This window comes from Aureobasidium pullulans, assembly GCF_000721785.1.
Source record: "Aureobasidium pullulans EXF-150 unplaced genomic scaffold scaffold_4, whole genome shotgun sequence".
Lineage (NCBI taxonomy): Eukaryota > Fungi > Ascomycota > Dothideomycetes > Dothideales > Saccotheciaceae > Aureobasidium > Aureobasidium pullulans.
In genome coordinates this window covers 385,823-398,411 of record NW_021941024.1, presented here as the reverse complement: position 1 = coordinate 398,411, position 12,589 = coordinate 385,823, and the positions used below count along the sequence as shown (strand labels likewise).

The 12,589-nt window shown below is 53.1% G+C and overlaps 4 protein-coding genes across 4 annotated transcripts; 2 read left to right on the top strand and 2 right to left on the bottom strand.

Moving 5' to 3' along the window:
• Positions 1–504: 504 nt before the first annotated feature.
• M438DRAFT_268703 (ARM repeat-containing protein) lies at positions 505–3,525 on the top strand (the record flags this gene model as incomplete). Its single annotated transcript, XM_029900277.1, has 8 exons — positions 505–544; positions 613–671; positions 731–1,537; positions 1,588–2,216; positions 2,271–2,820; positions 2,875–3,115; positions 3,170–3,436; positions 3,497–3,525. The coding sequence occupies 8 exons, from the start codon at positions 505–507 to the stop codon at positions 3,523–3,525; spliced, it is 2,622 nt and encodes an 873-aa protein (XP_029763117.1).
• Positions 3,526–4,946: 1,421 nt separating this feature from the next.
• On the bottom strand, positions 4,947–7,096 carry M438DRAFT_343351 (protein serine/threonine phosphatase 2C). The gene has a single exon (XM_029904964.1). The coding sequence runs from the start codon at positions 6,959–6,961 to the stop codon at positions 5,423–5,425; it is 1,539 nt and encodes a 512-aa protein (XP_029763116.1). The 5' UTR covers positions 6,962–7,096; the 3' UTR covers positions 4,947–5,422.
• A 212-nt stretch (positions 7,097–7,308) lies between these two features.
• Positions 7,309–9,628, bottom strand: M438DRAFT_343350 (cell division cycle protein-like protein Cdc20). Its single transcript, XM_029904963.1, has 2 exons — positions 9,480–9,628; positions 7,309–9,425 (listed from the first exon to the last, which is right to left on the bottom strand). The coding sequence occupies exon 2, from the start codon at positions 9,372–9,374 to the stop codon at positions 7,569–7,571; it is 1,806 nt and encodes a 601-aa protein (XP_029763115.1). The 5' UTR covers positions 9,375–9,425; positions 9,480–9,628; the 3' UTR covers positions 7,309–7,568.
• A 160-nt stretch (positions 9,629–9,788) lies between these two features.
• M438DRAFT_395214 (uncharacterized protein) lies at positions 9,789–12,430 on the top strand. The gene is made up of 2 exons (XM_029909199.1): positions 9,789–10,347; positions 10,400–12,430. The coding sequence occupies exons 1-2, from the start codon at positions 10,002–10,004 to the stop codon at positions 12,205–12,207; spliced, it is 2,154 nt and encodes a 717-aa protein (XP_029763114.1). The 5' UTR covers positions 9,789–10,001; the 3' UTR covers positions 12,208–12,430.
• The last annotated feature ends 159 nt before the right edge of the window (positions 12,431–12,589 follow it).

Genomic DNA, 12,589 nt, shown 5'->3' with positions numbered 1-12,589 from the left:
GTTCTGTGGAAAGAGGTCAAGTTGTCGCAAAGGTTTCCTTTATTTTTCTCTTGGCTTTCTCGGTGACGACAGCGTTCCTTCCCATTCTACGAAAGGTGCGAGGTAGTGTGGACGAGCAGCAAACAGATGTGGAAAGAAGTGAGTATTTGGACATTGAAAGCTAGAGTTGGCTTGATGTTGGTAGACAGAGTGTTGTGAAATAAAACAGGGAATACAAAGAGTGATTGGAATGCAACAATGGTGGATGGGTTGTGGCAGAATAGAGTGAAGACACTTTGAAGCGGGCTGTTCGTCGTCCCAAGGGTCCCACTTGCACCTGCCGGCGATTTTCATTCCGACCGTCAACCAGGAAAAGCAGCTCCCCTTAAACATCGTTTCCTCCTCCACGACCTTCAAACTACACACTCCTTCCTCTTCTATCCGGACGCTCTTGTAGTCAGGCCAGGTCAGCCTGTTTAATTCTTTCCCTTACACACTTCCTAGTCGTCACGAATTGCGCAAATCATGGATGCCTCAGCGTTGCTTTCGGCGACTCTGTCGCCTGGTACGTCCATTCCTCCACGCCGCCGACCGCCGTCGACAAGCTATCAATAAGATGCTGACAATCAACAGACACCCAAGTCAGAACTGCTGCCGAAGAGCAGCTCAACCAGGCCGCAGAGGCCAACTTCGTACGTATTTGACAGTCTTTTCACAGCGCTACGGGCACGTGCTGACGTTCGAACAACAGTCTGGATACCTTACACATCTGTCACAAGAACTCGCCAACGAGCAAGCACAACCCCAAGTGCGCATGGCCGCAGGTCTTGCTTTGAAAAACTCCTTCTCCGCCCGTGAATACACCCGCCTGCGCCAAGTACAAGACCGATGGCTCAGCCAGGTCGACCCGGCCACCAAGCAATCAATCAAGGCTCTCGCCCTTCAAACACTCAAGTCAAATGATGCCAGATCTGGACAGTCAGCAGCTCAATTCATCGCCTCAATCGCCGCTATCGAGATTCCCCGCGAGCAATGGCCCGAGCTCATGCCCACTCTGGTGCAGAACGTTGGCGAGGGCGCCGACCACCAGAAGCAGGCATCGCTCACCACCATCGGTTTCATCTGCGAAGCTGAGGACCAGGATCTTAGAGATAGTCTCTCCCAGCACTCCAACGCCATCCTCACCGCTGTTGTCCAGGGCGCAAGAAAGGAAGAGGCCAACCCCGACGTCAGAAATGCCGCCATCACTGCTCTTGGTGACTCGCTCGAGTTCGTCCGCACCAACTTCGACAACGAAGGCGAGCGCAACTACATTATGCAGGTCATCTGTGAGGCCACTCAGGCCGACGACAACCGCATCCAGCAGGGCGCATACGGCTGCTTGAACAGAATCATGGGTCTCTACTACGACAAGATGCGCTTCTATATGGAGAAGGCTCTCTTCGGCCTGACCATCCAGGGTATGAAGAACGACGAAGAGGATGTCGCCAAGCTCGCTGTCGAGTTCTGGTGCACTGTCTGCGAGGAGGAAATCTCCATCGAGGACGACAACTCTCAGGTACGTGTGCCTACAATGTCTACTTGTGAGCGAAACTAACAAATACACAGGCCACCGCCGAGGGCTCAACAGAGATGCGCGAGTATTTCAACTTTGCCCGCATCGCTACCCCTGAAGTTGTGCCCGTTCTCCTTGAGCTGCTCGCCAAGCAGGACGAGGATGCCGCTGATGATGAGTACAACATCTCCCGCGCTGCTTACCAATGTTTGCAGCTCTGGGCCCAGACTGTTGGTGGTGTCATTGTTCCCGCGGTCCTCTCGTTCGTCGAGAAGCACCTCCGCTCCGAGGACTGGCACTACAGAGATGCCGCCGTCTCTGCTTTCGGTGCCATCATGGAGGGCCCTGATGAGAAGGTCCTCGACCCTCTGATCAAGCAGGCTCTTCCTGTCATGATCGGCATGATGGAAGACTCGGTTATCCAGGTCAGAGACTCTGTTGCCTACGCCCTGGGTCGCATCTGCGAGACATGCTCCGACTCGATCGACCCTGCTACACACCTCCAGCCCTTGATCAGCTCGCTCTTCAATGGTTTGTCCAGCCACCCCAAGATGGCTTCATCGTGCTGCTGGGCTTTGATGAACCTTGCCGACCGCTTCGCCGGAGAGCCCGGATGCCAGGAAAATGCCCTGTCGGCTCACTTCGAGAACAGCGTCAAGCACTTGCTGCAGGTTACCGAGAGGTATGCATATACTGCGATTATGCTAGTGGATAATCTAACTGACGTGTCTTACAGAACCGATGCTGACCACCAGCTCCGTACTGCTGCTTACGAGGTCCTCAACGCCTTTGTCACCAACTCGGCCAACGACTCCCTCCCTATTGTTGGACACCTTACCAACGTCATCCTCGAGCGTCTGGAGAGCACCATCCCTATGAGCCAGCAGGTTGTCAGTGTCGACGACAAGCTCATGCTTGAGGAGATGCAGACCAGTTTGGCCAGCGTTGTTATTGCCATTATTCAGCGTCTCGAGACTGAGATTAAGCCTCAAGCCGACCGCATCATGCAGCTCATGCTCCAGCTCCTCAACACCGTAGGCCCCAAGTCTTCCGTTCCCGACACCATCTTCGCTGCTATTGGTGCCCTCGCCGGCGCCGTCGAGGAGGACTTCGCCAAGTACATGGAGGCCTTCTCTCCCTTCCTGTACACCGCCCTTGCCAACCAGGAGGAGCCCGCCATCTGTGCCATGGCCATTGGTCTTGTCAGTGACATCTCGCGTGCCTTGAATGAGAAGATCCAGCCGTACTGCGATGCGCTGATGAACAACCTTCTTAACGACCTTCGCGTAAGTCTAGCGAATCATCCGGAGTTTCAATACTTTTCTGACGAATTTTGACAGAGCTCGACGCTCGGCAACCAATTCAAGCCCGCCATCCTCCAATGCTTTGGTGACATCGCCCAGGCAATCGGCGGTGCCTTCGAGACATACCTCTCGGTCGTCGCCCAGGTCTTGCAGCAGGCCGCCTCCATCTCTGTACCCGACTCTTCGTTCGAGATGCTCGAGTACGTCGTCACTCTCCGCGAAGGCATTATGGATGCTTGGTCCGGTGCATTCATGGCCATGAGAAGTGCTGGCAAAAGTAAGTGCAAACAGTTCGTCTACCACTGATCCAACAATGCTAACAACTCTACAGGCCAATTGTTGGCTCCTTACGTTGAGTCTGTCTTCAGCCTTTTGCAGATCATCTTCCAGGACCCGCACCGCTCCGAGGCTCTGCTTCGCACCAGCATGGGTGTCATTGGTGACCTGTCTGAGACATTCCCTAACGGCGAGTACAGCCCACTCTTTAGCCAGCAGTGGGTTACTAGCATGGCCCGCGAGGTCCGCGCCAACAAGGAGTACTCTCAGCGTACTCAGGACACTGCCCGCTGGGCCCGCGAACAGATCAAGCGCCAGTCTGGTAAGTCATTCCCTACCATGCAGCTCGATCAAGAGCATTGCTAATCATGGGCCCTCACAGCCGCAGCTGCCAACGTGCAAATGTCATAGGAGACACAGCTTTACGATGACAAGCCAGCACCACCTCCGGACGTCGGTCATGAACACTCATAGTCCTTCGAGCAACACCAACGAGCCTTCTGCATCAGCTACTCTCGAAAGAGCCCGGCGCGACGGCGATGAGAAGAGCATCTACATTCGGATCCCATGCCAATCAAGCTCCAGCCTGGTGCTTCGCACGAATCGGGCAAACGCAATATCTCAAACAACTGCACAGCAGAATAGGGGCCACGTTTAGATTGCAGCAGAGCAAGGAAAGGAAGACGACCAAGCTTGGAGGAATGACAGCAACGACGTGCGCAACACACGTTGGACGAGATTGCATGCTCACGCACGATCAAATTCCCATCCCATATCACAATTGCACCGCCCCATAATCACTCTCCCCATCATCACCAATTCCATCCAACATTATCATCACATCATCACGTACCCCCTATCCAATGAAAGACTCATGTATACGCACCATCATGTAAGGGTAGGACTAGACTTCTATTGGCCGAAACTTCTGTCGAGGGAGAATCATGGCAACACCTTTGAAGGATAATGAGCTAGTGCCTAGAAAAACCCAAATAACCCCCAAACACCCTCGAAAATTTCACGATACCCCCAAAGTTATGTTACCACATTGATTATAGACAACACGTTCTTCCCAAAGTTTGCACTCTTCCATTGAATTGTGACGCCTGTGATTAGGAATGACTTGTGATTGAGAGAGATGTCGCCATCTGATAGCTTGTGGTGGCTAATAAAATGTAACTTGGTAACCTTCATCTCCCTCCGAGGCCTCTGTCATGCGTTTATATCAAGACCAAACAGACAGCCTCGTTCCAATGCACTGTATCTTTGCTTGGCTGTCGTAGTCTTTTCTGTGTGTGTATTCGATTGTGCCTTCCTTTGTCTGCGTCCCATCGCTCCTTCTGAATTTGCTTGAACATTCCTTCCTGCTTTACTCCATCGTTCCTTCCATCTTACTCGGTCGTCTGGCTGTTCCTTCCTCTTCATGGGATTGATCGTTCCTCACGTCTACGTGACTGCCATAGCTCAGACTGGGATATCAGGATACATGATCACTGCACGTCGAGGTAGATGGTCAAAAGAGGGGGTGTGTAAACGACGTTCGCCATCGGCAATGAGAATATACGTGTTGGGATTGCAAGATGCTCGTTAAATCGGTCAAAGAGATCATCAGCTCTGATGTGCATAAGAGCGAAAGAAACAGGATGCACGAGTAGCCATCAACATACAAGCGAGAGAGATAATGCGACACTCAAAATGTCAATACCTAAGAAAGAGCGGTCAATTAGAATGGACAAATATGGGAAAGGAAGCAAAAAGAGGTACGGATGGGCAAGACAGCTAGGTCTACAGAACAAACAACGAAGGTGCGGTTCAGGAGAAGAGCAAGGAGCGATTGGATCAAAAGAGTCGGGAATGATCAAGCTAGAAGATGAAAGGAGCAATCAAGGATGGAGAAGAAACGACCAACGACGAGGAAGGCACATTCGAGCAGAAGAAGAAGGTGCGACCAAGCATAAAAGGAAGGTACGTCCAAACACTCGAAGCAGGAACGATCCGAGGTGATAAGAAGCGGTAGAGCCTTGGAAAGGTCAGGCATAGCTTCCCAGCATAGTAGAAGGTATAACACTCATCTCGATATATCTTATGTGGAAACTGATGGTAAGCAAGAACGGACACGAAAAGAAAGTCACTGCCAGAAACGCCAGCAAGTGCTTAATACCATAGGGTAACCAACAAGAGAGATAACAAATGCCGCCGGTTCCAAAAACAGAGTTGCTGAAATGCAAAGACCGGACTCCAAACCCAACGAGAAGTAGTATATAGGATGGTAGGGAAGATAAGGACAGAGATCCAGAGCAGGCTATGTCTACTGCCTGCTCGCTCTGGGATCTTCAGCTTGAACCTTCTTCCAATCTCTGACTTCCTTGGTACCGATACTACCACCACCGCCTTCGACTCTGCGTTCCCAGCCACCAAGACGTACTACTACCGCTGTGGCATTATCGGATCTGACACCTGCGACTTCAGTGGCAAAGGCTGCCAGTTCCTTTGATGCTGATTCGGGTGTTTTGGCTTCCTTGACAATATCTACAATTTCTTGGTCTTCCAGAGATACTGTTACGCCGTCGGAGACAAGAACCAAGAAGCTGTACTCGCTGGGATCCATATGTGTAGTCCTGATCTCGGGTTCCGCTGAGACACCTATGCGTTTAGAGCTGATATCACCAAAAGACCTGGTGTTGGCTAGACCCAAGATGCGCTCTTCGCCGAAGCTGTCGGTCACAAAAGTTGCGGCGAAACGACGGAGACGTGCTGCTTCGACCGGGGCGGAGGGATGGTGATTTGTGGTCAACGGTACTGCTTTACCATCGCTAACACGGCAGAGGAGGATGCGCGTGTCGCCGCAGTGGGCTGTTACTATTGTGGCCGGAGATGCGGGGTTCCAGAAGGGTGTAGGTGTTGGTGTAGAGATGAGAGCTATTGAGCAAGTGGAGCCGCCTTGGAAACGTGTGTGACCTCCAATAGGACGGTTCAGAACATTCGATAGGTTCTGAGAGGCAGGCCTTGAGGGAGAGGAGAGAATGTCGTTATCATTGAGCGGTCTATCGCTCATGACTGGGTCATCGGTAGAGGCTTGCAAAGAGGGCGTGTGTTTTGAAGCCTGGGCAGCGGTAAAGTCCAGATCGGCGTGTAGGAACGAGTACATCAATGTGGCCTGAATGGAATTAACAGCAGTGCCTTGCTCATCTGTGCTCGCCGACGGCTTGAAAATGCCAAAGTATTGTGGACGGAATCGTCTAAAGTAGCCGCCTACGAAGTCTTTCCATGTATTGACCAGATTGCGCTGCAGATCAAGAACCTGCTTGTGTCCGTCGTCGCTCTCTTTCGGCTCTTGCAGACTACTCTGCATCTTGAACTTGTTGGCCGAGTCTTCCAGGTAGGTATGCAGTCGGTCCCGTAGGAACTCAGCGCATTGAGCACCGCCATGGCCGTCGAAAACTCCAAAGTAGAAGACTTGAGGGTCGCCGCTCTCGCTAGCAGCACCTTGTTCTTGTAATAGCTTATTCGCGCGGGTCAAGCTCACAGGCTGTCGTTTGGCAAAGGCTGGCAGCTCGATGGTGCCGGCTTGATGGGTGTCCTCGTTGCGCGGACGGCCTCCTCGCAGACAGGTCGCTCCATAATGGTGTTTCGCAGATTTGAGAGGAATTCGCACGACGGTGGTGTCGCGTCTTGCGGCTGAGAGGATGGCGGGCTGTCTACCGGTCGGCTTGTCCTGAGGGGAGGCGACTTCGCGAGGAAGCTTGTGGTTGGAGTCCGGATGCAACGACGATTGCGGCAGGTGTGTGACAAAATAGTCGTGGAAGCAGCGTCGCCATGACCGTGTCGGGATGGAACATGGTCTCATACTGTCATGGCAAGGCACTCAGGTATACCTCACGACATGGTGGAAGATAGATAGGGATTGGGACGAGACTCGGCTCCGGGTTATCGACTTTTTGCCAGCCTTTGACCAAACGCGGGCACAGCGGCGGAGAAATGGAGCTGCCCCAGCATCATCATCCACATCCGCATCATCGTCCAAGAGCATTCAGCAAAAACGCCAAGACTCTGGAGATGGTCCATAGATCCTCCATACCAATACCCGCCAGTCCGGTTCAACAATCTAAACACCACTTCAAACAGGAGACTTTTCCAATCATCATCGTCATGTCCATCTACGTGTCACTCAGTATTTTGTCTGCAAGTTCATGATGATAGTAGACCTCATTCATTCAATTAAAACATGAGCGCCAAAAGGCGTACTCGCATGACAATAAACATAACTCTATAACAACATGTCCCCAAACTCCAACAATGATTTCCAGTCGTGTGTTTTGATGCCCTGATACGAAAATAGAAGATGTGCGGACGAGAGCTCAAGGCATATCCAAAACTTACTCTGACCTTTTGTTCCTACAAGATAGAGAAAAGGAAGAAGGTCGTGATCTTGTCAGACTCTGTACAACAGATATTTATCTGATGGTGGTGGTCTTGGTAAGAGATGCCTTGGCCGAGGCAGCACCCGTAGCGCCAGCGGAAGAGGCACCAGCCTTCTTCTCGAAGACCTTCCAGAACTTGAGCGACTCATCAGCAGCCGCAGTGGCGAGCATCTGACCGTCAGGAGACAAGCAGGAGTGGAGAACACGAGACTCGTGAGCGGGGATCTCGACATTCTTGACAAGGGTGGGGTAAGACCAGATGCTGAGGGAGTTGTCGGGGAAGCCAGAAGAGCTGACGAGCTCCTTGTAGGAAGTGCTCCACTTGAGAGAGGTGACTTGGCTGCCAGTGTCGATGCTGTTGGTACGAGCCCCGGAGGTGGTGTTCCAGAAGTGGATCATGCGGTCGTGAGAGCCACCACCGGTAGCGAGGAGGTTGGATTGCCAAGGGCACCAAGCAAGAGCCTTGACGGCAGCCTTGTGGTTGGTCTTCTGGAACTTGGGTGCGTTGAGGGAGCGAGCGTCCCAGATGCTGACGAGGTTGTCGTTGCCACCAGTGGCCAATTGGGCACCATCAGGGCGCCACTCGAGACCGCAAACCTCACCAGTGTGGGAGACGAGCTCGGCGACCTTGTGCTGGGCAATGCGGACGTCGTGGTTGTAGACGAGACCAGAGCGGGCACCGGTGGAGAGAAGGTGCTTGTTCCAGCCCATGACGCCGACGCGGGTGTCGTGGCCGAACATGCTGCGGAGCTTGGAGCCCTCCTCGACGTCCCAGATCTGGACCTCACCGGTAGCGAGGCCAGCAGCGACGTAAGCGCCGTCTTGGCTCCACTTGACAGATGAGACGTAGGTGTCCTCAGGGCACTCGAAGAGAGAGTTGACCTCGCCAGACTCGGCGGACCAGACGTAGACGGAACGCTCAAGGCCAATGGCGACCTGGTTGCCGGAAGACCAGTCAAGAAGGTTCAGGTAGTAGTCATCGACAAGGCCAGGGGCGTCAAGAACGCGCTCAGGGGCAGTTGCGACACGGCGACGGAACTGGGTGGCAGCGGCAGCGGGCTTGAGGGGACGGTTGTACTGCGAGCGCAGGTCAATGGGTCTGGACGACTCGGGAGCGGCAGGCTTGAAAGCGAGGATTCTCTGGCCGAGCGAGATGTCACAGGCCTTTGCAATCTCGTCCTGGTAGGCGGCAGTCTTGGGCGAAGGCTTGGTGTAGCTCTTCTCCTCCTCATCGTCATCGAGGTTCAAGCCATCGAGGCCGAGAGCAGCATCAATCTCATCGTCGTGAGTCGAGCGTCTGCCAAGGTCAAAGGCAGAGGAAGCAGAGGCAGCACCGGCGAGGACAGACTCGGCCGATGACTTTGAGCGAGAGTGCTCCTTCTTCTCGATCTTGTTGACACCAGAGTTGGTGATGGCATCAGAGTTGGTGCGGCTGGGGATGAAACGGTCGGCGGAGGTGTAACTGATCTTGGTCTTGCCAGTCTTGACAGTCTTGAGGTTGCGAGTTCTTGAGGGAGTGGCCTTGGTGGTGGTGGTTGTGGGACCAGTGCCGGTCAGGTTCCAGTCGCTGACACCAAGCTCGAGACGGCGAGGTGAGTTGTTCGAGACATGTCTGGCAATGTTTGACTTGGGCGAGTCACGGACGTTGGTCTTTGAGATTGAGCGCGAGAAGCGGGGGAAGAGGTTGCCACGGTGGATTGAGTCCGAGTTGTCAAGAACAATGTTGTGCTGCTTGGGAGTCTGAGGCGAAGGAGTCAAGGGGGCGCGGCCACCGGCGAAACGGGTGGAGAAGAGACCATCACGACGCTTGATGGGCGTCATCACCGAAGGGCTTGCCATATCTGCGGCGGTGTGTGTGTAGTGTTGCTGTTAATGTGGGTGTGATCCTGTCTGCAAAGCCGTTAGATAAGTGATAAGGACAGGGTGAGTGAGGAGAAGGCGTACAGATGTCTCGATTAAGAGCTCCGTTAGTATAATTGCAGATATCTTGCAGTCGCCGTGGATGGTAGGGAGGTAGGAGGAGAGTAAGAGTAGCTTCTGAGAAGCTTTGGATGACTTGTAATGCTGTTCTTGGGATTGGAGTTTGAGGTGAGGAAATTCAAAGGATGGTAGAGGGAAGGCTGCCCTTTATGGCTGTCTGCTTACAAGTGCAAACAAAGTTGGCACAGCAACGGCAGACCCTTGGCGTCGTCACCAAGGTGGTCGGTGGTTAAAGCCGAGACGGCCGACGACGCAACGAAGTTTGCTGCCGTGCTTTGGTTGAAGGGACGACGACGGCGACGGACTGCGCTTCTAAATTTACTGCCGTCTCAATCTATCACAAGCGACCGCGTCTCAGGACCAGACTGCGACAAAGCAATCTGTTTGTGCATTGCGACGAGACATAAATCTCTTGTGCCGGTCGCAGGAGCAGCGCGCCTCTAGTAGTGAAGCCCGAGTAACAGGAATGAAACAGTCGACGACGATATGGCTTCCCATCTTCCCCTCTCGGCTGGCCTTACCCCTTCACGCTTATCTACCGGTTCGAACAACACCTATGTCATGTCTACCTCGCCCAGATCAAGCCGCACCTACTCGTCGCGTCGCCGTAACCATGATACCTATATGCCTACCATCATGACCACCGTTGGTCAGAGACCTGCCTGCCTCGTCAACGCTTCCGTGACGTACGTCGGCAACGATCAGATCTATGCCTTCGGTGGCTTCGACCAATACACGGATGAGGTCTACAACCATGTCCTCAGACTGGATCTGCAGGCCAAGCAATGGAGTCTAGTTGACAACTACGGAGACATTCCAGGCGTGCGAATGGGTAAGCTTGAATCCGTCACGACACCCCTTGCTTGTACTGATGACCGGAGCAGGCCATACCGCGTGTCTCTGGCAGAACGAGAAACTTCTTGTATTCGGAGGAGAGAATGAACACCGCTCTCACCTGGCCGACGTTATTATCTTCGACCTCAAGACGGCTCATTGGACCTCGCCCGAAGTTCAAGGCACTGCCCCACGCGGAAGAGCCAGACACTCAGCTGTGATTCATGAAGACAAGTTGTTTGTCAGTGGTGGAATGACCGGCCATGACAATGCTGTACTTGATGATATCTGCTATCTCGACCTCAAGACCTGGACGTGGTCGCGACCCTGGAAGTTTGTTCCCAGATACGATCATTCAACATGGATCTGGCGCGACAGACTCTGGGTCTCGGGAGGCATGACCGAAGACATGGAGCGTACCAGCGACATTTGGTGGCTTGACCTCAAGGGAATACCTGCCTTCGAGGGTGCCAACCCTGGTGACGACATGTCTAGGTCCTCCATGTATTCTGCCACTTCCATCACTCCCCAGGCAGGCCCGACCGGCGCATACGCTGCAAATTCAAGCAGCGTCCAGGTAAACCCCGGCTACATGGTCCAGCGCAACCCTCCCATTGCTCCGGGCTCCATTTCCTCTCTTCGTTTCATCTCAAATCCAAACCTCCCCGTTCAGAATGTAGGATACCATTTCCATGTTTTCTCTTCCGCCTGTCTGCTCGACTTCGTTACTCCAGCAACACTCATGTCTGCTTCAGAGACAAGCTTGTCAGCCTTCGATTTGGACTCTCTGCGTTGGCAGAAGCTGGCTGATGGAAAGGACATCTTCAACCCAAATTACCGCTGGCACTACTGTTGTCTCGATTCTGATGGCACGCACGCGTGGCTACTCGGATGTCCCAATTCGCTTCCTAGAAATGCTCCCGACGCCGAGGAATATCTTAGTGATGTTCTCCACCTCGACCTCAGAAAGCTCGGTCTCCTTGGTAACAAGCTCACCCTAGAATCCAGATCCGTTCAACAGGCTCCCACATCCGATAACCGGGTCTCATCGCATCTCTCCGCTATTGGCGCTGATCTTGCCCGCACATTTGATGTTGCTCCCGAGCAGGGCTCTGGAGCCGACTTCATCATTACGGCCAATCCGGACGATGACTACGACCAGGACTATGATGGTGACAGTGTGAGGTCTCACGAGAAGCCTGCAAATGCATCTCAGCCTATCCATGTACACCGATTCATTCTCTCAGCACGATGGCCGCACTTTGCTCGCCTCTACAGTGCTCAGATGTCCGAGTTCCATACAAAGAAGATGCACATCCCAGAACCATACGCCGCGGTGCGTGCCTTCCTCTATTATCTCTACACCGACTCTATCGCCCCCTCATTTATCACGAACTCCACGTCCCCGTCACCCAGTCTCGAAGACGTTGCTGGTATGCTTGTCATGAGCAACATCTATGACATGCCACGCCTGCACCATCTGTGCGTTGCACGATTGGTTCGCGAACTCGACATTCAGCATGCTGCTCTCATCTTTGACTGCGCCAGCGTTGCGCAAGAATCTTGGCTCAAGCGACGTGCAGCCAGCTTTTGCATGACACACTGGGGTCGTGTAGTGCGTACTGAAGGCTTCCGCCGATTGTCGCGCGCTGCCATGCTTGAGCTTTGTGAGGAAGTCGATGCAGAAGGCAGAGTGGTAGGCGGAGATGAGCTGGAAGCTGTCGGCGCTCTTGGAGGCGCAAGACTGAGCACTCTCAGCAATTGGCCTGAGGGTAGAAAGAGGAGAATGAACTCGGAAAGTGGGCTCATGGAAGAAATTGCTGATGAAGAAGAGGAAGAGGGCATGGAGGTTAATTAGTTAGTTACTCTCGCTCTTGATTCGGATTGAGCTATGATTGATGAGGAGTAGATATTGCTGTTCGAGCATGTACATATTTTGGGCATCGTTTATGGTGTTGGCTTTTAGCTTGCGCAGGGACATCGGATCAGGCAACAGGCTCAGGGGATAACGGAATACGACAGGGAATACGGCGTTGGTCCATGTGTAGTATCAATCAAACACTTGCCATTTGTACCAACACATATCGTCTGCTCTGAAGTTGGTCGAGTGTTGAGCTCCTGGAAGAATGCACGACGCATGACAGATCTAGAAGTGGATCTCAACGGCTGGCTACGGAGCAAAATCCATCTCGTGACCATCACCTCGCACCACAAGACAGGAGACGATATTAGAATGATAG